This window comes from Lathyrus oleraceus, chromosome 3, assembly GCF_024323335.1.
Source record: "Lathyrus oleraceus cultivar Zhongwan6 chromosome 3, CAAS_Psat_ZW6_1.0, whole genome shotgun sequence".
NCBI lineage: Eukaryota > Viridiplantae > Streptophyta > Magnoliopsida > Fabales > Fabaceae > Lathyrus > Lathyrus oleraceus.
This window is the reverse complement of record NC_066581.1, coordinates 75,693,853-75,721,301: the sequence shown is the minus strand read 5'-3', so window position 1 is coordinate 75,721,301 and position 27,449 is coordinate 75,693,853. Positions and strand designations below refer to the sequence as shown.

Below are 27,449 nucleotides of genomic sequence, written 5' to 3'. Positions count from 1 at the left end.
TTCTCCTCCTCTATCCGTTCTTAGACATTTGATGAACAATCCAGTTTGCTTCTCCACAAACGCTTTGAATGTCTTGAACTGATGAAATGCTTCAGATTTTTCTAACACAAAATATATCCACGTTTTTCTCGAGAAATCGTCAATAAAGCTTATCAAGTACCTTATTTGACTATTTGATGGTGGACTAATCGGGCCACAAAGATCGGAGTGGATAAGCTGTAATCTTTCAGTGGCTCTCCACTTGCTCTGTTTTGGAAATGGAACACGATGGTGTTTCCCTTTGACACACGTCTCACAAGTGATTTTCATATCTCCAATTTTAGGTAATCCCACAACCATCTCTTTACTGCATAATGTGTGAAGTCCCTTGTAGCTGAGATGCCCATATCGACGGTGCCACAACTCTGCCTTGTCTGAGATATCAACCTGCATGCATCTCTCCTCCTTTGTTTTGTCATTTGATTCACCCAGTAGGATAAACATCCTATTAGCACTCATAACAAATTCTGCTATTTTTCCTCTCGAGGGATGAAAGATGCTGCATGTTTTTTGAACTCCTCCTTTGAATAGCACGTCTAAACCCCTTTCTTGAAGTTGCCCAACACTCAACAAGTTGTTCTTTAATTTCGGAATATAATACACATCGTTGACCACATAGCTTATTCCCTTGAGCGTTATCTTCACCACTCCTTTTCCACCAACCATTAGTTTGTGATTGTTCCCAAGCTTGACATTATGTGTGAAGCTAGTGTCCAAACTTGAGAACATGTCTCTTTCTCCACACATATGGTTTGAACATCCAGAGTCCACGAACCACACATCTCCTCTTCTAGTACCTTGAAGTTCCACATACGCCATGAGAAGAACTTCATCATTTTCTTCGATCTCTGCAAAATGTGCTCCATTGTTCCCATTTGGACATTCATATTGGAAATGTCCTAGTTTGTGGCAGTTGTAACACTCGATTGTTGATTTGTTGAATGAGCGTCCTCTGCCCCTGCCTCGACCTCTGTAGGATCCTCTGCCCCTGCCTCTGACATTGAGAGCTTGATCATCTTCTTCATGACTGATCTTCTTAAATTTCTTTTCATGTACAAACAGAGAGCTCTGTAGTTCGTCAATCGTCATCTTTTCTGTGTCTTTTGACTCCTCGATGGACACCACCACATATGTAAACTTGTCAATCAGAGTCTGAAGTATTTTCTCAACAATCTTCGAATCTGACATGTCTTCTCCGTTGCTTCTCATCTTGTTGGAGACAGACATTACTCTTCCAAAGTAATCATCGATGCTCTCTTCATTCTTCATTGCAAGAACCTCAAAATCTCTTCTTAGGGTTTGGAGAAGAGATCGCTTCACCCTTTCGTTGCCTCCAAACTTTCTCTTCATCGAATCCCAAATGATCTTGGATGTTTTGCGATCCAAGATCTGTTCAAACACAACCCGGTCAATTGCCTAGAACAGATAGTGCTTCACTTGACAGTCCTTCATCTTGAGCTCCTTCTGCGCTGCATTCAATTCGATTCCCGCTGCCGGTTCGGTGTAACCCTCTTTCACTAGACTCCACAAACCCTTGGCACGCAAGAGGTTTTCCATCAGTTCACTCCAATGGTCATAGTGACCATCAAACTGTGGAATCTTGGTGAGTGTTTTATCGTCACTCATCTCTCTCTCTTGGATCCCTTTGCTTTGCTTTGGCTCTGATACCAAATGTAAACTGTAAGTTTCAGAATTGCAAATGCACCAGAAAATGATCTGCTTTATTCATAGGTTCCAATGCCTTTTATAGGAAATACATAAAAACTGCAAACAACTGAAAATCCTAAAATAAAGGACATGACTCAACTAGCTTCACTAATAACGAGAATTTAGCAAAACAGAAAAATGACCTGTTCTAACCTAAAGAATAGGTCTTTATTGAAATAACAAAAACGTACACAACAGACACATTTTGCTCCATTCTTATGCGTGGAGTTGCCATAATAGCAAAAATGGTCAAAATATACCTCAATTGCTCGTTTGAAGAGTTGCCATTTCTAATATCTAAAACGGATTTGTTCTCTACATCATCTGGTACCATGGCACTAGTGTTGTAGTATTCAAAAAAATTGTCCTGCTTTAAAAAATACACTCAATTACATGAGTATCATCAGATCTGCGAAATTCGAATTTCATATTTTGAACTTGAAATAAAGTGCAATTCCGATAAATGTGTGAGTTCTTGTCATCATATTGTGATACATATGTACGCTGTAACAACGACTCTACAACCATCTCAATCTAAGTTATCGGCTTCACTTTCAATAGTTTTGTATGTCATTGTGCATAGTCACGATTCTAAATATCCATGGTATCCATAAATTTCTTGAGCTCGGTTTGCACATCTTTCTTAATTTCATCTTGAATCTCCTTAAAGCGTGCTTGATCAGACATGATGAAAATGAAAACACCAATGTAATGTAATGAGTGGCAGTTTTAATTGAGGAACAAATTTATTCATGACCGACTCAATTCACTTCCAATGTATGAAATAGTAGTGAATTGGAAAATTACACTTGATGAATGATATATAAGAGTATAGGAGAGAACTTTAGAGTAAGGAAGAAAGTTGAAAGTTTTGGATGTCTTCCTCTCCAGAATTTAAGAGTCAAGTCTCTCATTCTCTTAAATAACCACTTTCTAATCCAAAACAGTCTACAATTTTCTTTTTATTCACACACATTACATAATAACTTACACAGTCACGACCATAACTGCTGCTATAAATTCAATGATAATAAATAGTACTATAAAATCTGTTCCATCTAGAGCTTGTTGATAGAAACAGTCCAAAGAAGATCTGAATCAGACTGTACTGTTACAATATCTCCTTTTAGAATATTTGACGTACTTATTAAACCGCCAAATCTCATCTCCATGTCATCTGAAATTGTCAAAATAGATTGTTAATCATCAGTCTTCATCAAAAGCATGGCGTATATACTATACTGCATGTATTGTGTTGATACTTACTAAGGTCCCACTCAAGTCCCGTGGTTGTAGAACTTCCACACGGTATCCCAATGGGGACTAGTCCACAGTGTGGACCCTCGACAGATTGAATGAAGATCTTATGCGAGTGATTCTTTGGAAGAAGATGAATGAGGCAATCATTAGATAGAAGGATAATACGTGTGTTTGAGAAGAGACACAAGACATTGATGTTTCCAATCTCGTGATCAAATCTACCTCCAAGTGCTCCAGCAACGAGAATGCATAGCTGCAATCATGTATTGTTGAGAGATAAAAGACAGCTGAGATTAATTCCAATGCTATATATATTCATGAATAGGTGTTATCACCAGATATTCAACTTACTTCTGATTTATCAGTATTTGGTGTAAGGTCACGTAAGTATGCAACACATTTGTGCAAATCTGTAGTATCCTGATCTTTAGACTCGTCAATTATAAACACCACAAAACCTTCGACATAGGGACCAGTAATGGCAATTTGGAGTGAATCCAGAAGGTTGAGTTCTGAAATTATTCTCTCCATTACATGAACATTGAGATTGACAAACAATAGTACCAGTTTTGCATAGAAATCGAGTACTTCAGTCTTGACTGAATCCATGTCACTTTTGATTGCATCAGGCGTGTACCTGACAGAAACCATACCAGTTTATAATAATACATTAATTTCTTTTTAGTATCAAAATTATTTTATTATAATTTATATATATATATAAGAAGCGGGGGATGTAGAATTTACAAGTAAATACATATGAAAAAATGCTACTCATTTTACGTAAAATTTTCATTCACCGTGTCTCTTTATAATTATGTTTTAACACATATTTGTTAAATTATATGTTTATATTTAAATTTAGTTATAGTTTTGGTGCATTTATTGTAGTTGATTTAACAAATTAAATATATTTTATATTTAAATAGTTTTAATTATTTTTATATTTATGCACTTCAAATTAAAATTAATTACATGTATATTTTTAAATTATGTTTGACTTGTCAAACCTAACAAATTATGTTATAATTTTTTTTTAAAATTAAGTTAAACATTATTTAAAATTAACATAGCATAATTTTAAGAGAAAGGGATGTGTATATTATTTTTACATAATTTTAAAATGTAAAAATGTGAAAAAAAAGTCAAAATTATTCAATTTTTTTTATTTTTATAAATAAGATAAAATATAAAAGATTAAGAAGTAACTATGCTTTGTATCTCCAACTCCAAGTAAAAGTTTCTAAAAATATCTATACTTATAATTACTTTTTACAATTATAATTTATTTATTTTGTCAAGATCAACTTATGTATTTAGGCTCGATATTTTAAGTTTATAAGGTATAAATTTATATGATAATTTATGTATATTTGATAACAATATTTTTATCATGAATTTATAATTTATTTTATTAATTTATAACTTATTTTTCAGAAACTATTTCAAATAGCGTTTTAATTATTAACTTATAATTTATTATTTTTTTCTATTTTTATTTTTATTATGTTAAAAAATATTATTTAGAATTTATTTTAATTTAAAATAAAATAATTATACATTAAAGACCTTTTTTATATCATTTCATATTTATAAGATAATTGAATCATTAATTTTATTAAATAATACAATTAATCTATCAACTACTAATTTTCAATCATCATATATAAACTAGAAACTATTAGTAATTAATAATAAATTATAAGTTATAAAATTAATTATCTACCTTATCAAAGTCAGACGCACGCAATTTTTACTGTGTACAATTACAAAATGTAAAAAAAAACTACCATATACAATTAGGTCAATTTTATTTTATAATTATTTAACAAAAAAATTATTTTTTCAATCCTATCTTATTAAACAACTGAAATATCCCGTGTCTTTACGCAACTATTAATTTGTCAACACGCAACTATTAATTTGTCTTAACAGAACTACCGTCATTAGATAAGAAATATAAATATTATTTCAAATCTTGATAAAAATTATTCTCGTAGACATTATAATTTTATAAATAAAAAAAAATCTTATCTTATAAATACTAGTAACAAATTACTCCAATAATCTATCTAAATACACAAGTAAATATTATTTAAAAAATTACAAAAATTTAGAACAAAATTGAAAGAAAGAAAAAAAAAACTCAGTACCGTGAGCGAATATGAGAAGGATCCTCTAGAGGAAACAAAAGAGGCATTTCATCATACAGACGGTTGGCACCTCCATCTGCGCACACTCGTATATGTGCTGCAAAGAACCAGCAAGTAACCACCATTGCATGAATCAATCTAATAAAAACTATATAATAGTTGAAGGATGGTCGCAGGAAGATTACCGTGGCTCCAAAGCAGAGGAGTGAATTTGGGGAGAGGTTGATTGAGAACAATGAGAGCGTATGTTAGAGAGACAGAAGAAGAGGAAGCTGCGTCTGGATTCTCCGGCTGAAGAAGGAAGGTTGAGGAATGAGACATCAGTTCCATTCTCTCAAATCTTGCTACACCTTACTTAACTTGCTGTTGGGTTCAATGGAAGTTCTTGTTTCTCCTTCTTCTTATAACATATGTATATTTTTTTTCATCTATTCTTATAACAGATGGTGGTACAACTATATTATCATTTTGCGTCACCATAAAGTTTAATAATGAATGAAACATGTTACACGCTAATATCTTCCCTTAGAGGCCCTAACTTGCAAGGTTCATAGTTTATACTAGTTGAGATTAATAGTCAATGATAAGGATAGAATATTTTATATTGAGGCATGATCCATTTTATGTTCTATTGATGATGATATGGACGGATTCGAATATAAATTTCTATTTTTTTTTTATCGATGTGGGATGTATAAGGTAAGTTTCTTATGTTTTATATTTTTTGGAAGTTTGACTTAATTATAAATTATATTATTCATTCATGAATCTACTTTTATTTTTATTTGTTTTTTATATGTAAGGCTTCAAGAAATGTAGGCATTTTGTTTGGTTTGATGAAGAAATGAATCAAAGAGAAAAAAAGTTAATCTTTTTGTTACTTTAGAAATTAAATGAACGAAAAAAGTTCAATGATGTCAAACTCAATGATGAAATGAAGATGAAGATGAAGTTGATGAAGAGCTAGATGAAGTATACCTTGTTTGTGACCTTCGTAATGTTGTTTGCCTTAGTTACTTCAACATTAAGGAAATATGTGTTGATTAAGTGGTTAGGGGATGACTAAGTGATTGGTTGTTGATTAAATTATTGTTGATTAAGTGATTAGTTGTGAAATGGCATTGTCTTTGTCTTCTAGGTTATGTTTTAATTGTTTGTCTTTTAAGTTTTTGGTCTAGTTTATATTTCATCGAGTCTTCTCACCGATTGTGCATTTTAGGATTACATTTTTTATCCATAGTTTTGCATGCATAAATCAAACCGTTTGACTATAATGTAAGCAATATGCTTCAAGTCATTTTGTCGAGCTTTTGGATTAAAAATTATATTTGAGATTGATTCAAGTTATGACATTGGTAGAATCTCGAAACCTCTTTAAATTTGAAAAAAAAAAAGAGATTCTAGAAGTGTGATTTGAATCACACATCCCATAACTCGAATCAAATGAAAGAGGGACTTTCGGGAAATGTTTGAGCTATCATGACTCGAATCACAACTTGTGCTTGATTCAAATCATATCACCCTTCATTCGAGTCACAACTTGCACTTGATTCAAATCATGCAATACCGCATTTCTATGGTTTGCCACTATCTTATTTGATTCGAATCACATGTTTAATGACTCGAATCATGTGAGTCGAATCACACAAATGAGTTTCTCGTATATTTTAGATCTTGATTCGAATCAATTTTCCATTTGACTAAAATCATGCTTTTTGGCTATGACTTGAATCAAACATCATTTTCACTCATTTTTGTGTTAGATCTGCAACACCTATACAAATTATTTTCTCTCAAAACCTTCAGTAAAGTATCATAATGTACGTCCACTATTGCTCTAAGATTTACAATGCACTTTTGCTCTCTAACTTTCAAAATATTCTTGGATATGGTTTTTGAGTGTTCTTGCAAACAAAATCTTTAATCTTCTACCTTTTTCTTCATTCATTTCGCATGGATAAAATATTTCATCAACGAGGTGTTAGATATGTGAGAAGTTTGTTTGTGATTAATATTTTCTTGGAAGATTCCTTGAAGAAAATATTTTCGTAGACATTGTTAAAATTGGACCTTTGATTTTGTCTCGTGGAAGATTAAACTGAAAATTATGATTGTAGAATCCAGATAGTGTTGGTGTTGTAAAATCACACTTCTTGTTTAATTTTGTCAATAATTCAATGTAACTAATTAGTTTGTATATTATGTTGAATTTATGGATGAACCTTTATTATCTTTAAGTCATTATGTGCCAATTTCAATCTATAGGCATAATCTCTTTTACGCTAAAAATTTGTTTTCGCCACGCAAAATTATTTTTGTTTTAAAACTATGATAAACATTTTTCAAACTATTTTCAATGAAATTTTTAATTGGGAGGTCTATTCACCCCTTTCTAGACCGTTAAACACTCCATATTCTCGCCCAACAATTAGTCATAGAGCTTGGACTTTTGATCAGATATAAGCGGTCAAAAGTTTGAGATTATGGGTGAAGATCATCGAAGGGAACGTATATAGAGCACCACTTTTAAAGGTGAAAATTATGCATATTGGAAGGAAAACAGGTACATGCACTTAATGTCAATCTATGGGTAGCAATTACCAACAGACATTCTATTCCCAAAAACGAAGTCGATAGTTCTGTTAAACTCCCAAAAGATTGGACAAATGATGAAACCGAAAAGGCATCATATGATTTAAAGGTGAAAAATATACTTATCTTTGTGTTGAGAGTTAAATTATATTACTCTATCTCACATCATAAGAGTGCACAAACAATGTGGAATGCTCTTCAATTTCTTTACAATGGAACTGAATACGTTAAGGATTCTAAAATCAATATATTGATAGAGGAGTATGGGATTTTTCATATGAAACCCCATGAATTCGTGGAATCGGTGTAGACTCGTTTTCTCTATTTAATCAACAAACTAGACAACTTAGGAAAGTCCGTTTATAAAAAGAATGTGCGAACAAAATTTTAAGGTTTATGTGTATGGAATTGCAATTGAAGGTTACAACCATCAAATAATCAATTGATCTTAGTAATTTGGATATCACAAAATTATTTGGAAAGATGATCGGATATAAGAATGAATTGAAATGGCTCGGTGCAAGCGAAGTAAGCTCGAAAATTTGGTGTCGAATGCACAACGTGTAAAACCTAGAGCTTCTTGATAGAAATAGTCCAAAGAAGATCTGAATCAGACTGTATTGTTACTATATCTCCTTTTACAATATTTGATGTGCTTACTAAACCGCCAAATCTCATCTCTGTGTCGTCTGAAATGGTCAATATAGATTGTTAATCACTAGACTTCATTGTCAAATAAGATCACATTTGTATAATTGTGAAAGAAATTAATGATGATTTGCTAAAACATTGTGTATATACTGTCATGTATTTATTTACTCATTAGGAGCACAATATGCAATACTTAGTGAGATCCCACTGGAATCTCGTGGTTGTAGAACTTCGTGATGGCATCCTGATGGGAACGAGATCACAGTGGGAACGAGAGTACAAATATTTTGATTCATTTTAATTTTTTGTTTAGCCAGATAAATAAGTGTATATAGTTATGTCTCAATATTAATGAAGTGTAATATATTCAATTTCTTATTATTTTATTATTTTATTATTTTTTATCTTTTTCATAACACTTTTTCATTTGTTAAAAAATATTTTCACTTAATTTATGTTTTCAAAGGTTCTCTGTTCTGCTTGTTCAGTTCATAAGAGGTTCCGGAGATGGATCTTCGAAATAAAATAATAGGGTGTGGAATCGGAGATATATCTGCGAAATCAGCATATCAGGTTTTAAATAGTCCACATTTGTCTACAACTTCTATAAATTAAGGTGCTTTTGTTTTTTATTTCACACAAATTGAAAATGTCTCAAATCTCACAGATAAACATCTGTGGTTATCGCAAATGTCTCCTTCTCCGGGACGACTCCCAGACGGAAGTTTAAGCTCAACGAGTACACATCTCTTGACGATATTAAATATGAAATCCATTTGACATCAAGACGGATGTAGATGTAAGTGTTATGTGAAATACATTTTTCCATTTCAAAACAAAAGTTCCGCTCGAGTTGGAAGCGACGATTTCAAGATCAGTTGGAGATATTATGAAGATGTTGAAGTGTCCACTTGAATATTGATGTGTAATGCATTTTATGTTAAAATCATATATGTAATATCTTTTTTATGTTATGAATGTTAATTTTATTTTCTCAAATTACATGTTTTTGTTGTCTACTTCTGCTGCTGTGTAAACGTTCTGAAAATGTATCTACGAAAATATACCGAAAATGCATCTCCGGTATTAAAAAAAATCAAACTTATAGGGCGTCACTCAAAATGGACTACGTTGAGTGGGTATTGGGTGCATATGGAGATGCATCTCTAAAAACTTATGGGCATTTTAGTATTTTCGCTTGGTGTATAAGAAACATATAGGGTGCATTAAGAAATTCTCAATCAAAATTATACGGGTTGTTATGGGTTGAGTTGGGTATATTCGTAATGAATGGATTCGAGTAATTTATGGATTGGTTCGATTTGGATCAGCGGATTTATAGATCGACCCGCATCCATGAACACCCTTAATTTTTATGTTAATTTATTTTATTTTTACATTTTGCCATTGTTACTATTTGTTTCTAGTTTAAATTAACGAGACATATTTCGGATATGCATCTCTAGACATAAATTTGAACAAAATAATAGTTTCTCATCAATTTGCACCGCTTATAATTAACCGGACATATTCTGAAGATTCATCTCCGGATCATAATGATTTTGTAAGGAGATACATCTCCAGACTATTTTTTTAACAAAATAAAAATTTCTTATCTATTAACATTGAGAAGTGTGTAAAAAAATACATCTAAAGATATATATCCGGATGTTATGGTCAGTTGTAACTTTTAACAATTGTCACCCCTAAAGATGGGAATAGCATTTCTATCCTGACCCATGCAAACCATAAGTTGGCCTGGTTGGAAGGGAAGAATATTCTTCAAAACCTAGACTTCAGTGGGATGTGGCATTTGCATTAATGATCATACAAAATAAAAAAAATGGAGACATTAAGCAGAACAAATGGCAGGTAATTTTAGTTGGTGACGATAGAGTAGCCATTTTCATTGCACCATGTTAATACATTCAATGGTCCAGATACCACTGGTTTGTGAGAAAATAAAGATACGAATTAAAGATAGGAGTAAGAATATAATATTACAAGCTGCGCTAAAATCTATCTATCATATTATGCTGCGTAGAAAGCAAACCAACTATAGAGGATTTAAGGGAGCAACAACTAAAAATGGTTATTTTTACAAAAAATAGTCATACAAATACATCCAAACAAATAGCTGAATACAGTCACCCATGTTTCCCGTCAAACAACTAAAGTAGCTTGCTTTGCATGCTTTTAAAGATGAAACCATAACTATTTGTTGAATTTGTAATTAAAAGAAACCTTTGTAACAAATAACACTTCTAAAAATGAGTCTTTAGTGTATGATTCCAGAATAAGAATCAGCCAGTCGCAACTTTCTTCTTTTTTCCCCAACTTTCTTCTGTGAACTTGTTTTGCTTATTACAATAAGCCCAACAAAAACATAAAATGGAGCCATATAATTTATGTAACTTCTTTGCGCCTGAACTTCCATGATTTTTATTAGTTATTAGGAATAGAACTTCCCAAATTAATGAATAATTCCCTTCTACCGTCCCATGATTCACATGGTAAATGAAAAGAAAATGAAACATAAACAGAGGTCAGGAGAAAGCCTGGCCTTTAAATAGAATAAGACCCGTCTAGTTACTAGACATGTATGATATGAAAATTTGGTGTCGAATGCACATCGTGTAAAATCTAGAGCTTCTTGATAGAAATAGTCCAAAGAAGATCTGAATCAGACTGTACTGTTACTATATCTCCTTTTACAATATTTGATGTGCTTACTAAACCGCCAAATCTCATCTCCGTGTCATCTGAAATGGTCAAATTGTTAATCATCAGATCACATCTGGATGATTGTGAAAGAACTTAAAGATGATGATTCGGTAAAGCATTGGGCATATATGTATTTATTTACTCATTAGGAGCACAATATGCAATACTTACTGAGGTCCCACTGGAGTCCTGTGGTTGTAGAACTTCCTGATGGCATCCCGATGGGAACGAGACCACAATGTGGACCCTCAACAGAAGGTTGAATAAAGATCTTATGTGAGTGATTCTTTGGAAGAAGATGAATCAGGCAATCATCAGATAGAAGGATAATACGTGTGTTGGAGAATCGACAGAGCACATTAATATTTCCCATCTCGTGATCAAATCTCCCGCCAAGTGCTCCAGTAGCAAGAATGCATAGCTGCCATCATGTTGAGAGATAAGGGCAGCCGAGATTAAATCCAAAAGGTAGAACAAAATACACATAGCATTATAGTAATTCTTTACAATTAAGCAGGGTCAAGGGATCATTCTACACAAGATTCAATTCATTTCATTATCCAAAAACTATCTAAGCCTAGAATTCATATTGACATCAGTTCATTCGAATGCCTCCACCGTGCAAAAGACTAATAAAGTATCATCAGATATTAAACTTACTTCTGATTTATCAGTATTTGGCACAAGATCACGTATGTATGCAACACATTTGTGTAAATCTGTGGTGTCCTGATCTTGAGACTCGTCAATTATCTTTGTTCCCTGCAGGAACCAAAAGAGTATAAGTCCCTCAACACGATTTATGGAAGGAAGATTATATACTAGCAGTAACATAGAAACTTAATAACGGCGATTTTGTGTGAACCAGAAATTTGAGTTTTGAAATAATTTTCTCCATTACATGGAGATTGGCAAACAAAAAACAAGAAAAGATATAGATAGAGAGGGATACCAGGTTTGCATAGAAATCAAGCACTTCTGTCCTGATTGAATCCATGTCTCCTTTGATTGCATCGGGCTTGTACCTGACAGAAGCCTTGAAAGTTAGAGAATAGGAAACCTGCAACGTACTAAATGTCGACTCAAAATGACAAACCAAGCTTCTAAGTCACCAACAAAAACAAAAACAAGTACTGCCAGTAGCTCAGCAAAACAACCAATGTCATAGAGCATTTAGTCCAACCCAATCCTCCAACAAATGAACTTCAAAAGTGGGAATAATGTAATGTATAAAGAAGTTCGTTCTGAGAAAAGTTAAACCAGCTCATTGAAAGCTATGATTGACTACCACTATACTCGCATACTATTTTCCACATATACCCATGAATGAAATAGTAACTGCAATTACATTAATAAAATACAGAAAAAACCAGTAACTCCACTCCGACACATTTGAGAACTGGAAACATAAATAAGGTCTCGTTTACTTTTTGAAAATATTCAGTTTTTATTTTTTGAAATTTGAGTTTAGTTTAAATTACTACCAAGGAGATGGAAGACCCGTGTAATGAGAAATTGTGATAAAGAGGATATGGAAGACAAGCTTTAAAGTATACATTTCAGAAACAAGGGAAATATTGTTTTGACATTTTCAAAATTTCTGATAAATGTTACATTTGTTTTTGAAGATTGTAAAAGAAAATGGTGAGAAACCTATCGGATCTATATTCTCTTATATTTATAAGTTGAAGTAAAAAAAAACAGAATACATTGGATTTGTAACTAAACAGACCCTTAGGAAGCATAACACAGTTACATATGGTTAATAAGACCAATGTTGTCAAAACTGGGATCTTGCATAAGACCGGGAGGGGATAGTAAGATCGTAAAACATAAGATCGTAACTAAGATGAGAAGATCCTACTCAATTATTTTTCTAAGATTGAGAGGGGAAAGCAATATCGTAAAACATAAAATCGTAACAAAAATCGTAAGATACTACTAAAACGAAAAATTATACTATACATTCGAAGTATTTTTACATGATATTTTGGTAGGCAAGTGTATTAGTGGGGAAATGGACGCCGCCAAACTGTAAATGTTTCTCATATGTCGTTTGTCATCATTCTCGGCATGTAATGGTGGTGGCCGGAAAACAGTTGATCATGGCTGGAAATGGCCAAGATCGCACATAATCAATGGTCTCACAGTTTTTCACAATTTGGCTACAATACACGATTCTACTTAAGATCGGGATCGTTGGGGTGAATGAGATCGTAATATCTTAAGATTTTAAGATCGAGATCGAGATTTTGACAACCATGAATAAGACAGTAACAAATAGACAAATACAGCACATCAGACTGCCACCATGAGCATAAATAAACAAGCACTAAGCACTATAATATCAAAAGTATTAGTAACGTAATGTGTAATGTAATAATCTATATGTATTATTGGTGTAAAGATTGTTTATACTGCTAATCAATCATAATCTCATCATACCATAAAAAGTATCTCATAATAATAACTAAAAATCCGCACATACAATCGATTTGGATTTGTTGACGATGTAAAACTTTTCCGGTCACATTGAAATCCTTTTCTGATTCTATTTACTCTCAAAAACAACTAACACAGTTACAACTATTGATAACTTAAGATACTTAAGATGACTATGAGAAGTTTTGCAGAAAATAGGAATTTCGAAACCTTCATGAAATTTATTGAATGCAGCAAGAAAAAAAAACATTACTGAGAGAGAAAAATTACTAAGAAGATTAATTACTAAGAAGGACCAAATTGAAGAGAAAATGGTAATTTAGGGACCACGGAATGGTAGAGCCCCAAAAAAAGTGAAACACGGTGTTGTTGTAAACATAAAGCTAAAAACCAAACTAGAAAGAAAAATTTAGTAACCAATTGAAAAGAAAGAGAGAGAGAAAAAAAAGTAGTACCTTGAGCGAACATGTGAAGGATTTAGTTGAGGAAATAGAAGAGGCATTTCATCATACACGCGGTTGGCACCTCCATCAGCGCAAACTCGTATATGCGCTATAAAGAATCAACAACCAATGCATGAATGAATGAATCGAATATTATAATATAAAAGAGGGATGAAGGTGCAGGAAGAGTTACCGTGGTCCCAAAGCAGAGGAGTGAATTTGGGAAGATTTTGATTGAGAACAACAAGAGCGTATGTTAGAGAAAGAGAAGAGGAAGAAGATGAAGCGGTGTTTGGATTTTCCGGCGGAAGAAGAAAAGATGAAGAATGACACATCAGCTCCATTTTTTTTCCTCCCAACCCAAACCTGGCTGCAACTTGTTGAATTTCGTATTTAATTGTACTACTAGTAAGATTCTTTATTTAACGTCATGATAGAAATATAAAATGAATGAAGACGCTAAGATTAGTCAATGATAAAGTTTGAATTATAGCAGGAATTAGTTAGGGTGCTATGAAAGTCTATTTATGTTTTGTGCTAGGTTGCTGGTAAATTACAAATGTATCCTTCGCGTTACGCGATGGATGAGCTGGTTTCGTTTCGTGGTCCAATATTGTCCAACCCTCTATATCTTTCGCAGAATGTAGCGAATCAATAAATTTTGAAAATTAGTAGGTTTTTGGTCTCTATAATTCCGTGATTTTCTCGTTTTTTTCCCTCTATTTATTGAATTGTATAGCTGTACTTTCATTCAAGAGAACAACTACTTTGGCCGGTGACTTATTTATGGATAAATATAACTTTTTTGGATAAATTTATTTATTGAACTATTAGATTTTTTGAATTGTTTACGAGTTAAATTAGACAATTTTCCAAACATTTACTTTCGGGTTATAGGGTCAATTTATATTTTCTGGTTAAAATTATTGATTTTCGTTTTAAAATAATCAATTTTTTCAAAACAAAAAAAAAATCAATAATTCAAAAAAATACCAAAATAATCAGTTTTACAAGAGGATGCGCCAAAGCATTGACGCATATATTGAGCTCCTCATGAGGAGGCGTCAATGCTATTGGCGCATGCATTGGCCCTCATGAGGAGGCGTCAATGCTCTTGGCGCCTTATTGCAATTTGTAATGTGAAGCATCACATGCAGGCGCCATAGGGATTGACGCCCACACTACAAATTACACTAGGAGCATTAACGGCTCCTCCTGAGGACCAATGCATGCGTCAATAGCATTGGCGCATCCTTTTCATGGTTAAGGGATGCGTCAATTTATCTAGCGGAAATATATCTGAACGTATCGCACGCTCGAACATACAACAGAGTCGCCATCGAACTTTATTTATCCCCAAAGGGAAGGAAAAACATCGATAAAACCCGGGGGAAAGAGATATACTGGGTAAGGAAGTCGGTTATGCAAGGGGAAGGTATTAACACCCCAAACATCCATGGTACTCCATGAGAACCGTTTTGATTGTTCTTGCTCCAATAGGTGTTAGATCTAAGATTACTCGCAAAAGAATAAGGGGAAAGGAAGGGAAATAGATAGAGTGAATGGAGAACTGGATACAAAAAGTAGATTGATAAATAAGATAGCTCGCGAAGAAACTAGGTTCTCCTGCCTACGTACCCTCATTGTGCAATGAGGAAATCAGAGCTTTCGTAGTTCAGCCCATTAGGGCTGAAAGCAAGGATGATTGGAGGCAAGAAGATATGATAGAATGATTGAATTGAAATGATTAGAATGGAGAATGAAATAGACTTGATAGTTATTTGATAAGAATCACACTAAAGTCTATGGGTAAAGGTGGATACGATAAGCAACGAGCCAAACGTCTCACACCCAAAGATATCTAAAAAAAAGTGTTAGAAAGCTCCAATCTCATTCCTTCTTTACCGGTTAAGGCTCGTGGCATATAATCCTTTTGTAAAATTGGTTTTTTTTGTTTTTTTTTAATTATTGATTATTTTTTTAAAAAAATGAAAAAATTGATTATTTTTTAAAAAAAAATCAAAATTGTTCAATGTATAACTTTTTTCCAAAAAATCACATTTATTTATCCAAGAATAAGGTGGGGATAAATTTTTATTATAAATTATTTGATACACAATTAAAAAAAAACTTTTTACTTTTTGAAAAAGAGCAAATATATTACTATATTTAAAAACAATAGAAAGTAAAGTTATCTTTAAGATTCAGCCATCAAAAGACAACCAAACCATAAAAATAATATAATCATGACTATGCTATAATATTGAATAGTATATATTTATGTTAATCAAAATATTTTTTACTATTTTAAATTTTATTTTTCCAAAAAATCATTTTTTTAAAATATAAATAAAATATTAATTTTTAAGGATAAAACAAAGGGTTCATATGATATTTATGATTACTTAAATGTGTTTATTTTATTTTATAAAATATATTATCAAATTAAAAAAATTGATAAAATTTTATGCGAATTGAGTTTTAGGAATAACTTGCATATTTTCATCAACAAGAACATGGCGTATTAAAGATTTTTAAATTAAGGAAATCTCATTTTTGCTTCGGCCTATATTTTTGCCACATACACAATTTAAGGGCAATTTTTATCTAAATATTATTTTTTCTAACTAGATTTAATGGTAGTTAGATAAACCAAACTGATTCAAAACTAATTCAAATGTAACTTTGATTTATGTATTATGCCTATTAATTCAATCTCAAATCTAAACAATCTTTTCTTTTTTTTTTAAATTTCTCTAAATGAAAAAAATCTTTATCTTTCCTCTGCATCAATTTCCTGATGTGCACTATCTTTTCTTTCAACTATGATTTATAAACTTCTTTCTTTTTCAACTATGATTAATAAACTTCTTCCTTTCTTTATGCAATATATTATATATTGAATTTTTGTTATTTGTTTCCGACCATATATGGATCAACTCTCCATATATCATGTTTTAACTACCATTTAGATAGTAATGTTTCAATTACACTTTAATTAGACTTTTAAAATATTATTTATCACTCTCTTAATATCCTTATATTTTGAATTGCAAGAATAAAAGAGAGTGATCACAACGATATAGAAGAAATATGAGGGTGTATAAAGGCTAAATCTAAAGTTTGTTTATTTGAAACAAAACACATATTATATTATTGTTGAGAAATGTTACATAAAAGTAAAAGAGGGTGGGTGAGATTGAGTTGAGAAATAATTTGGAAGATTAAGATAGCAATAGGAAGGAGACACTAAAGGGTTGAAGAAAGTTGGGAAAAGTGAAATTTGAGAGTTTGTGGATGAACATGGATGAGGATTGTGGAAGAAGAAGAGTTTTATGGGTTCGTTGAAGAGTTTTTCTTGAGTGCAAAACGAATATTTAGGGTTTGATAAAGTTGTTGGCGACATAAGGTTTTTTCGGGGTGTGAGATAAAAGGTCACTTGAAGTGAGATGGATTTGATGGGTATGGTATGTGTTTGTCCTTGGGTTCAAGGGTAATTTTGAGTTTGTGAAGAAGGTGTTCTTGAGATGATGAACAATTCTGAATTTTAAAGAGATTTGTTCTCGGGATGAAAGAAAAAGTATGAGTTTTTTAGGAATGTGATGAACAAAAGCTTGAATGTGTATAGAGAAAAGATGAAAGTGGGGTTGATTTTGGTTAGAGGGAGAAAATTGAGGAGAGAGAAGAAAACATGAGAAATGAGGAATAAGAGAGAAGTTTTGCTTATACGATGAAAAGAAGAGATAACAGGGAATCTGAGGGAGTCTAATGGCAAGGAGACACGTCTGATATTCTGACCGAGGAAAGAAGTTTTGCTTATATTTAATCAAATATTTTTATAAACAATGTTAAAACAAAAATAATGTGTATACACGGGAAAGTCTATTGTTGATCCAAAAGATATTAATTTCACATATATAATTTTGTTTGTACAACTTCAAGAAAATAACATCTTCACATATCTATGAAAATAAGCATACCAGATTATAACTCGTGTGTACACACAGGTTTTTTACTAGTTTAAATTAAAATATTATCTACTATAGCAACATGTGTTGAACAAAATTCAGATTTTTTTTTCAAATGTTTAATAAGACCAATTTAATTCAAAGGCGCAATCCAACCATAAGTATCTATTCAGGTGGTTAATACATTGAGACTCACGAATTCACCGCATTGAATCAAGGAATCGCCTTCATCTAAACCATTGATAATCATCCAACGACCTTCGCATCTCACGTCAGATCAACCAATGACATTTTTTAATTATCACCTTTATAAATTTGTCAGATTTGGGCTCAAGCTTAGTTGAAATTTGTCGTTTCACATAAACTTCGCAACCCCAAATCTTCATGTAAGACATATGTGGTTTCTTACCACTCCATATCTCATATGGTGTCTTCTCAACCTTTTTGGATGGAACACGGTTAAGTGTGTAAACTGCTATCAATAGTGCATGTCCCCAAAAGGAGTTTGGAAGATCGGCATGACTCATCATGGATCGGACCATGTCTAACAGGGTTCGATTTCTTCTCTCAGATACATCATTCCATTGGGGTGTTCCAGGAGGAGTAAGTTGAGATAGGATCTCACACTCTTTCAGATGGTCATCAAACTCTAGGCTTAAATACTCACCACCTCGATCTGATCGAAGAGTTTTAATATTCTTACCTAGTTGGTTTTGTACTTCATTCTTGAATTCCTTGAACTTTTCAAAGGACTCTGATTTGTGTTTCATTAAATACACATAACCATATCTACTGAAATCATCAGTAAATGTGATGAAGTACTGAAAACCTCCTCTGGTTGGTATGTTCAGTGGTCCACATACATCACTATGTATGAAGGCCAAAAGATCATTAGCTCTTTCACCTTTTCCTGTGAATGGAGACTTTGTCATCTTTCCAATTAAACAAGATCTGCATGTCTCATATGATTCATAATCAAAAGAGTCCAATAGTCAATCTTTATAGAGTTTGGAAATGCGTTTCTCATTTATGTGGCCTAATCGACAATGTCAAAGGTAAGTTGGATTTAACTCATTAGGTTTCATCCTTTTAGTATTAATGTTATAAATAGGCATTTCAAGATCAATGACATATAGTCCATTGTTCATTTGTGCAGTAGCATAGAATATATCATTCAAATAAATTGAGCAACAATTGTTCTTTATTATAAATGAAAAACCAAACTTGTCCAAACAAGAAACGAAAATGATATTCCTGCTAATTGCAGGTACATAATAACAGTTCTCTAACCGAATTATTAAACCACTAGGTAAAGTCAATACATAAGTTCCTACGGCTAAAGCAGCAACCTTTGCTCCATTGCCAACTCGTAGATCAACTTCACCTTTTGCCAAATCTCTACTCCTTTTTAGCCCCTGCACATTGGTACAAATGTGAGAACCGCATCCAGTATCTAATACCCATGATGTAGAAGTAGATAAATTAATTTCAATAACAAAAATACCTGAAGTTGAAGTCTCTACTCCATTCTTCTTATCTTCTAGGTACTTTTGGTAGTTTCTCTTCCAGTGTCTGGTCTTACCGCATTGGAAGCAGGTGTCTTCCTTTGTTATGCCTCCACTAGGCTTCAAAGCAGCAACAATGGGTTTGGGTTTGTCAACTTCCTTGCTTTTCCCTTTATCACCCTGCTTGGTGGGTCTTTTGTTATGTCTCTTTCCATTTCCGATCATCAGAATGGACTTCCCTTTTGACTTCAGATTCTGCTCAGCAGTTCTTAACATGGCTAGCAGTTCAGGAAGAGATTTGTCCATATCATTCATATTGAAATTTAGGACAAATTGACTGAATCTATCTGGCAACGATTGCAAGATCAAATTAGTCGCAAGTTCCTTTCCGAGGGGAAAACCCAACCTCTCAAGGTTTTCCACATACCCAATCATCTTGAGCACATGGGGACCTACAGGGGCTCCCTCAGCTAACGTGCCTTGAAAAAGGGCTTTTGAAACTTCAAACTTTCATGCCTTGCTTGCTCTTGATAAAGCATCTTCTAGTGTTCGATCATATCGAATATTTCGATGTTCTCATGTTGCTTTTGCAACTCTGAGTTCATGGTAGCTAGCATGAGACAAACAGTTTCATTGGCATCATCAACATGCTTCTTATAAGCATCTCTTTCTGCCTTAGGTGCAGAACTAGGAGGTTCCTCTTCAGGAACAGGTTTCTCCAAGACATACAACTTTCTATCATGTTTGAGGATAATCCTCAAATTTCGATGCCAATCCACAAAATTTGTCCCAGACAATTTTTCCTTGTCAATGATTGATCGCAAAATGTTGTTAGAGGTGTTTGTTGTCATGGTAATCTACATGAAAATAATGAAAATATAAGTATCAATAACATATTTAATTAGGCCTTTAATTAAATATGCTCCCACTATTTTACTCAAAACAAATGACCCTCACCATTTGATTCGGAAAATCCCGTTGGAAGATTTTCTAGTGGGTCGAGATCCACATTTCACTTTGTTTTAAGTTCGCGTAGGCGGATTACACAAAACTAGGTTATTTAGGTAGGAACTCCTTCCAATTGTATCTAATACAATTCTCGAATATTTTAGTTGGGTGAATAACTCCTTATTCCAATCCATCACATGGATCATTTCCAACTCTTGCTTCTAAACATATATAATCTTATTATAATTTGTTTAGTTAAGTTTGACCCATTGTTTTAACAATTGGATATTACAATTATCCCATCGCACCTTACTAATATAGAACATGCACCTCGTGTAGGCGAAACCTACATTATCTGATACTAGTCTTGATGAGTGCTAAAACTTGGAAAGCATAAAGTTAATATTTAATTTGAGGGAATTTGCAATTATTTTGATCTCACCGGCTTATTTATCATATAAATCGTCTCTCACATGCATCAACATACATTCACATGCATCAACATACATAATGAAACAGTTATGACCCCTAGAGCAATTGTTCTCCCAAGCCAATGAGAGAACCTAAGCTAACCTAATAACGATCTAAGCTTCTCCAAGCAAGATCTTCAAGGTTGTCCTCCTTTGATATTGAATTCTTCTCTTTCTTCATAACATTACATTACATAAAAGAAACTCATTTTACATACGAGGGAGTGAGATGAGAAAAGAAGTTACATTAAGAGATTAAAAGAGAGGCACGACACGCATGTCGTATTTTAAAAACCCAAAACAAAATAAAGGAAAACTAAGGCCATAACCGATCACCACAAGACAATAATAATAAACACATTATTATTATTAATTTTAATTAATTAAAACCAAATTAAATTTCGGCGACCCATCACACTACACAGAGTTAGCTGGGGGTCCGCTGCCCGGTCAGCGGACGGGGGTCAAGAGGGAAGCGCCCCTGGCCGAAATTTTTAATGAACAATTCATTTGAAATCGACGTCGTTTTTCGCATCAACACTTGATACTTTAAGGTACAACTCTTGCGCAGTCACAACCCTAATCGCATAACTCTTTGACAACACAACCTTTGTGCCGTCATTAACCCTAATGCACCAATTTCAGACCGTCAAACACATCTCGATTGTTGATTCAGTATGATTGATCAACACGTCATTGCTTCACCATACTAATGTCGGATCAAGAAGCAAATGGCCATTGATCGCTCAAAGGAAAACAACCATTAAGTGTTTGAATGAATGAAACAGAAACAATATATCATATATACCGTATTTTGCATCAGGATTACTTATATAATATATATAACTTGATCGATCTCAATTGCATAACCTATGGACGATCGATGCATCGCTGCTTCACCATACTAATGTCGGATTCCGAAGCATAGTCAACATGAATCATCCAAATCGTACACACATGATGCCAAATTTAATTACTCGTTTATTCTTTGATTCATTATGTCTTTTAATCGTATTAATACAGAAAATATAGAAAATAAACAACTATCAGATGCATGGTTTCGTAAGTGGCTCTGATACCACTAAAGGAGAAGAGCGATCCAAAATGCAGCAGAATTTAAAATTTCTCCTTTAGTGATCCTTACGAATGAGCATGATCAGTGATAGAATCGTTACCTCTTGTGGCGATTGTAACCTTTGATGCAGATCTACGGAGCGATCGCGAACGTTGAACGATGACAACGCCTCTACTCAATCCACACGAACAAATTTCTTCAATCTCAGTGCTAGCTGCTACGAATGAAGGCTTTGAGTAAGAGAGAGAGTGAGAGAGAAACAAAATTGCAACTGCACATATGCTTCTACACAAGGGTTCTATTTATAGAACCACTTGTGTGGGCTATAAGCTAAAAACCCCACTTAAGTGTATGTGGCCCATATCTTATAATATGCCAAAATCACTTAAGCGCGTGGTACCTTACCATATTTTGTATTCTACTTAAGTACACCGTACCTTACGATGTTCTACAATTCACTTAAGTGCACCGTACCTTACGGTGTTCCTTAGTTACTCTATCTCTCATCAATCCGTCCTTTTGTGTGTGACCCTGTAGGTTTTCGCGGCATTGACAATTATATTAAATCACGTATTTAACATGATAAACAATGAGCGGTATCTAGCAACACATCACTGCTATCCAAGACACGAAAATGTCATGTGATATGACAAATCCTTTTGTGATAATACTTATGTGTACAATTATTTTTTTGCCCTTATGTCTATATTGAACACAAGGCATAGACCGTGTCATCCTTGTCCAGTTCAATATTGGGCCTATAGACATTTATCCTGTTACGCAGGATGGGCAAATTCCATCTAGGTCACTCATGTCCCTTAGCATGCTTCGTGGAGTACCCATCAATTGTCTTTATGGTCATCCAGTTACGGACAATGTTTGATCAGCAATAAGGCACTCGACTCTACATCTAAGGTCCATAGTGGTTTCAGGTCGAAGGGTGGTATACACCATTATCACTATGAGAATAAATTATGACACTTTGCATAACATTCTATATAGTATTCTCATAGCGGGTCAATCCAGTATAAATATTACTCTTAATATTCATACCTATGTTTAAGACTTGATAACTCCTTATCCATGATCCACGAGATGTGATCATTAGTCTATATACATAATAGTCTTAATGCTTTAATGCTATCCCACTTCACAATAAAGCTCGACTACAAATACTTTAAGAATAATGTCCTTATATTTAATGTGATCTCATGATTAAGTCACACTTGATACATTAAACGGACTAGATATTCTAGGGACTTTATTAAACAAACATAATAAAGAAAAAACCTTTTATTATTAATAAATAATTCGATACAAGTACCAAAAGTATTGGCCTATAGGGCTTACACCAACACCTGGGAACTAGTTCCTCTACCCCATAGGAAATCTTTAATAGGTTATCGTTGACTTTATATAGTGAAGGTTGGTCCATATGGTAAGATTGGTCGATTTAAAGCTCGCTTGGTAGTCAAAAGATACACTCAAATTTTTGGATTGGATTATAGTGATACCTTCTCGCCTATAGCCAAAATGGCATCTATTAGACTTCTTCTAGCCATTGCAGCCATTCGACATTGGCCTCTTCATCAATTTGACATCAAAAATGCTTTTTTACATGGTTATCTTAAAGAGGAAGTATACATGGAGCAACCACATGGGTTTGTTGCTCAGGGGGAGTCATCGAATATGGTGTGTAGGTTACACAGGTCTCTTTATGTCTTAAGCAATCTCTGAGAGCTTGGTTCGGCAGATTCAGCACTGTAGTACAACAGGTTGGTATGGTCCGTAGTGAAGCTGACCATTCTGTTTTTTTATCGTCACTTAGCCCAAGGGTGTATTTATCTTATTATGTATATAGATGATATTGTCATAACTGGTAGTGATTAGTAGGGTATACTCCTGTTAAAACAACATCTCTCGAATCAATTTTAGACAAAAGATCTTGGTAAACTTTGTTATTTCTTGGGTATTGAGGTAGCCCAATATAAAGATGGTTTGGTGATTTCTCAGCGGAAATATGTTATGGATATTTTGGAAGAAACATGTTTGTTGAATGCTAAACCAGCTGATACTCCTATGGATCCAAGTGTCAAACTACTATCCAATCAGGGGGATCCTCTATCTGACTCAGGAAGGTATAGGAGATTGATTGGAGAGTTGAATTATCTCATAGTCACTCATCCAGACATTTCTTTTGCAATTAGTGTGGTAAGTCAGTTCTTAAATTTCTCATGTCAGGAACACATGGATGTTGTTATCTAGGAAAATGTCTAGTGTATGAAAATAAAGGACATACTCAGATAGTTGGATACTCCGATGCTGATTGGGCAGAGTCACCCATTGATAGATGATCCACCTCTGGGTATTGTGTACTTATTGGAGGAAACTTTATATCCTAGAAAAGTAAGAAACAAAGTGTAGTTGCAAGATCAAGCGCCGAGACAGAGTATAGGGCCATGGCAATGGCAACATGTGAACTTATTTGGTTAAAACAGTTGATCAAGTAACTTCAAATTGAAGAAGCAAGACCAATGACACTTATTTGTGATAATAAAAGTTGCATTGCACATTGCTTCAAATTCAGTCTTCCATGAGAGGACCAAACATATTGAGATAGATTGTCACTTTGTCAGAGAGAAAATCGAGTCAGGTGACATCGTCACAAACTTTGTCAACTCTAATGATCAATTGGCAGACGTGTTTACAACATCCCTGCGAAGCCCCAAAACTAATTATTTATGTAACAAGTTTGGTGCATTTGACTTATATGCTCAAGCTTGAGGGGGAGTGTTGATATTTTTAAATATAGTGTTAAGAACATTTGTATATCGAATAGTCTCACATCGACTATATCATGTAATTAGTTGTAATTTCTCTATATATAATAAAGTCTCCGTAGTGTTTTTCAAAAATACACGATTTATTCAAATGTATCTTAATCTCTTGTATTTCAACACAAATTATGATTTGCGTGTGTCTAAAACTAACCTTGTTAAGGCTTTGTAATTTCTACTTTGACATGCCCTTCTAATTTCTACTTTCACACCTTTAAGGCTTTCTTAATCTGCTTGAGTCATACCATAAATATTTCTTGGTCAGAAAATAGTGCTTAACTTTCAAGTTGCCATAGTAAAATAAATTGCTTACCTTGATGCGATCTAAATCCGACAATGGCTTTAAGTGCACCTCTTTTCCAAGAAGTAACATGTTACATCTGAACACAATTGTGGGTACTTGCTGCCAAGCATCCACACTGTAAGACCCCAATTTTGGCCCTAAGATCCCTCATGGCCCATATCATCTCATATCATAGCCTCAAGGATCATTGCATGCCTTTGCTTCCCTCCTAGTGGGTAGGTTGCCTTGTGTGTGTGGTTCTTGATCACCAAGCATGTTTTGCATTTGTATATTATTGCTTTTCATATGTTTATCATCCAAAAAGTACAAAAATATTGTCAGTCTAACCTTGTTGCTTGCAGTTGAAGCAATTATCAGCAATTAGGTCAAAGACAGTCAACAGTCAGTCAAAGCAATGGATGATGGCCATTCTTGCAGAATTTGGCCACCATGACCAATAATCAAGAGTTCACACAACTTGGGACGTCATTGGAAATCAAGGTCTCAAGGAATTAGGGTCTGGAATTCATCAGAAGTGGTTCAATCATGCAAAACCCTAGAAAAGTCAACAGAAAGTCAAACTTGGTCAACTGGCCATTTAATCAGTGATTTGATGGATGGAATTGATTTGAAGGAGTTCATTCATGTCTATACAAGCCTCATATGTCATGTCCAACCTCATCATGGAAGAATTTGAAGTCAAACAGAAAATTTCCAGAAATGGAAACTGGACCTGTAACTGAAACCTGCCATAAATGGAAAGTCTTGATCCTCAAACTTACATCATGATACAAGCTTAAAATGAATTTTTGCCCAACATGAAAGTTGAAGATCTTGTTCTCCCATTTCCAAAAAGTCCAAGAACTCTCAATTCCCATGTGTGGTTGGCAAGTTATGATCGAATCGATTTCAGAAAATCTTGAACTTCAAAAGGCCATATCTCCCAAACCGTTTGGCCAATTTTGGTGGGGTTTTTTCCTACAAGTCACATTTGATCCCCTCTTTCCAAAAATATAAATTTCATGAGCCAAAACTTCACCAATCAAAATGGCATTTTTTGACTTTTTTCATTTAAATGCAAGTTTGACCAATGTTTGACTTTTTGATATAAACATTTTTCTAACATTTGGCCAATTGGAACAGCTCAGAAATGTCATTTAAAGTGTGTTTGCAAAGTCAAAATGTGCAGTACATAAGGCCATTGCTTGGTTGCTTGAATTGTAAGAAAGGTACAATTTCACCCATGCTCTCCATGCCTACATTTGAACCATGCCTTGGTACCTTCAAACAGAAATTGGCAAGTCATTTTTCTGTCATTTGAAGCCTCATCTGCAGCCTAAAATTAACAGCAAGACAAGAAGCCATTCCTTGCTTGCTTAAATTTTGGAAAGGACAAATGCTACCATACTTCCAACACTAATTTGTACTGTCCATAGCAGATTTTTTCATCCACCATTTTTGCTGTCAAGGACAAGAGCATTAGCAGCAGCATGGCATACAACTCACTCCCTCAAGAATCATCTCACTGGCCTTGCTAAAGTCTGTTACAACTAAAAGAACACAACAATACCTTGGACTGTACCACAACCTAGCATAGTACATCACTTCATTTTTCTGCCAAAGAAAATGAACAAGTAGCAGCCAAAGGCCATTATTCACACTCTCTCAAACCTCACCCTTGCTATGCATTTCTGTTTTGCTGTCAGAAAAAGCACACAAAACCAAACCCTACCTTACCACATAGAAAGGGCCAACAGCAGGGCATGGCATTTTTTGCTGTCACTAGTAGTAGCAGTTGTAGCATGAAAAAGCATTTTTGGCCAAGGCAATTGGGGGATGCATCCTGATTTCAAAGAACTCACCTTACTTGCATTTTAGGAGAACTATCCAAACACTCAATGGAGCTTTTGGCCAGCATGCCACAACCACTTCCATCATTTTTTCCTGTCATCACAAAACCAACAACACTTCATTTTTAGATGATGGCTCACTCTCTCAACTGACCCTGCTACTTAATCTTTCCTGTCCAAACTGAAAAAGCCTCTCACTTTGCTTGTGCATTTTCTGTCTAAACCTTGTCCACAATACCAAAATAGACCAACCTTGCCTTGCTTGATAACAGGACTGCTTCACCATTTTCCTGTCCAACTCCAAATCTTGCCTTGCCAACCATGGCAGTTTTGTTCATCTCTATTTTTCATCATTTCCAAACCCTGCCAACATAACCAACAAACCACAAACCATTTGGCCAAACAGTAAAAAGGAGCCACACTGTCAAATCCTGCAGCATCAAAAAGTCAACACCCTGCAGCAAGAAAATCCTTGGCAACACATGACCAACCACTTTTTCAC

General features: G+C 34.0%; 2 protein-coding genes across 2 annotated transcripts; both read right to left on the bottom strand.

The window, feature by feature from the left end:
* Positions 1-2,662: 2,662 nt before the first annotated feature.
* On the bottom strand, positions 2,663-5,710 carry LOC127132681 (thiamine pyrophosphokinase 1). The gene is made up of 5 exons (XM_051061643.1): positions 5,345-5,710; positions 5,160-5,256; positions 3,358-3,643; positions 3,013-3,259; positions 2,663-2,923 (listed from the first exon to the last, which is right to left on the bottom strand). Exons 1-5 carry the CDS (start codon positions 5,487-5,489, stop codon positions 2,805-2,807), a joined length of 894 nt encoding a protein of 297 aa, XP_050917600.1. The 5' UTR covers positions 5,490-5,710; the 3' UTR covers positions 2,663-2,804.
* Positions 5,711-10,820: 5,110 nt separating this feature from the next.
* LOC127132680 (thiamine pyrophosphokinase 1) lies at positions 10,821-14,648 on the bottom strand. The gene is made up of 6 exons (XM_051061642.1): positions 14,205-14,648; positions 14,024-14,120; positions 12,079-12,151; positions 11,787-11,888; positions 11,298-11,547; positions 10,821-11,164 (listed from the first exon to the last, which is right to left on the bottom strand). The coding sequence occupies exons 1-6, from the start codon at positions 14,353-14,355 to the stop codon at positions 11,046-11,048; spliced, it is 792 nt and encodes a 263-aa protein (XP_050917599.1). The 5' UTR covers positions 14,356-14,648; the 3' UTR covers positions 10,821-11,045.
* Positions 14,649-27,449: the final 12,801 nt, after the last annotated feature.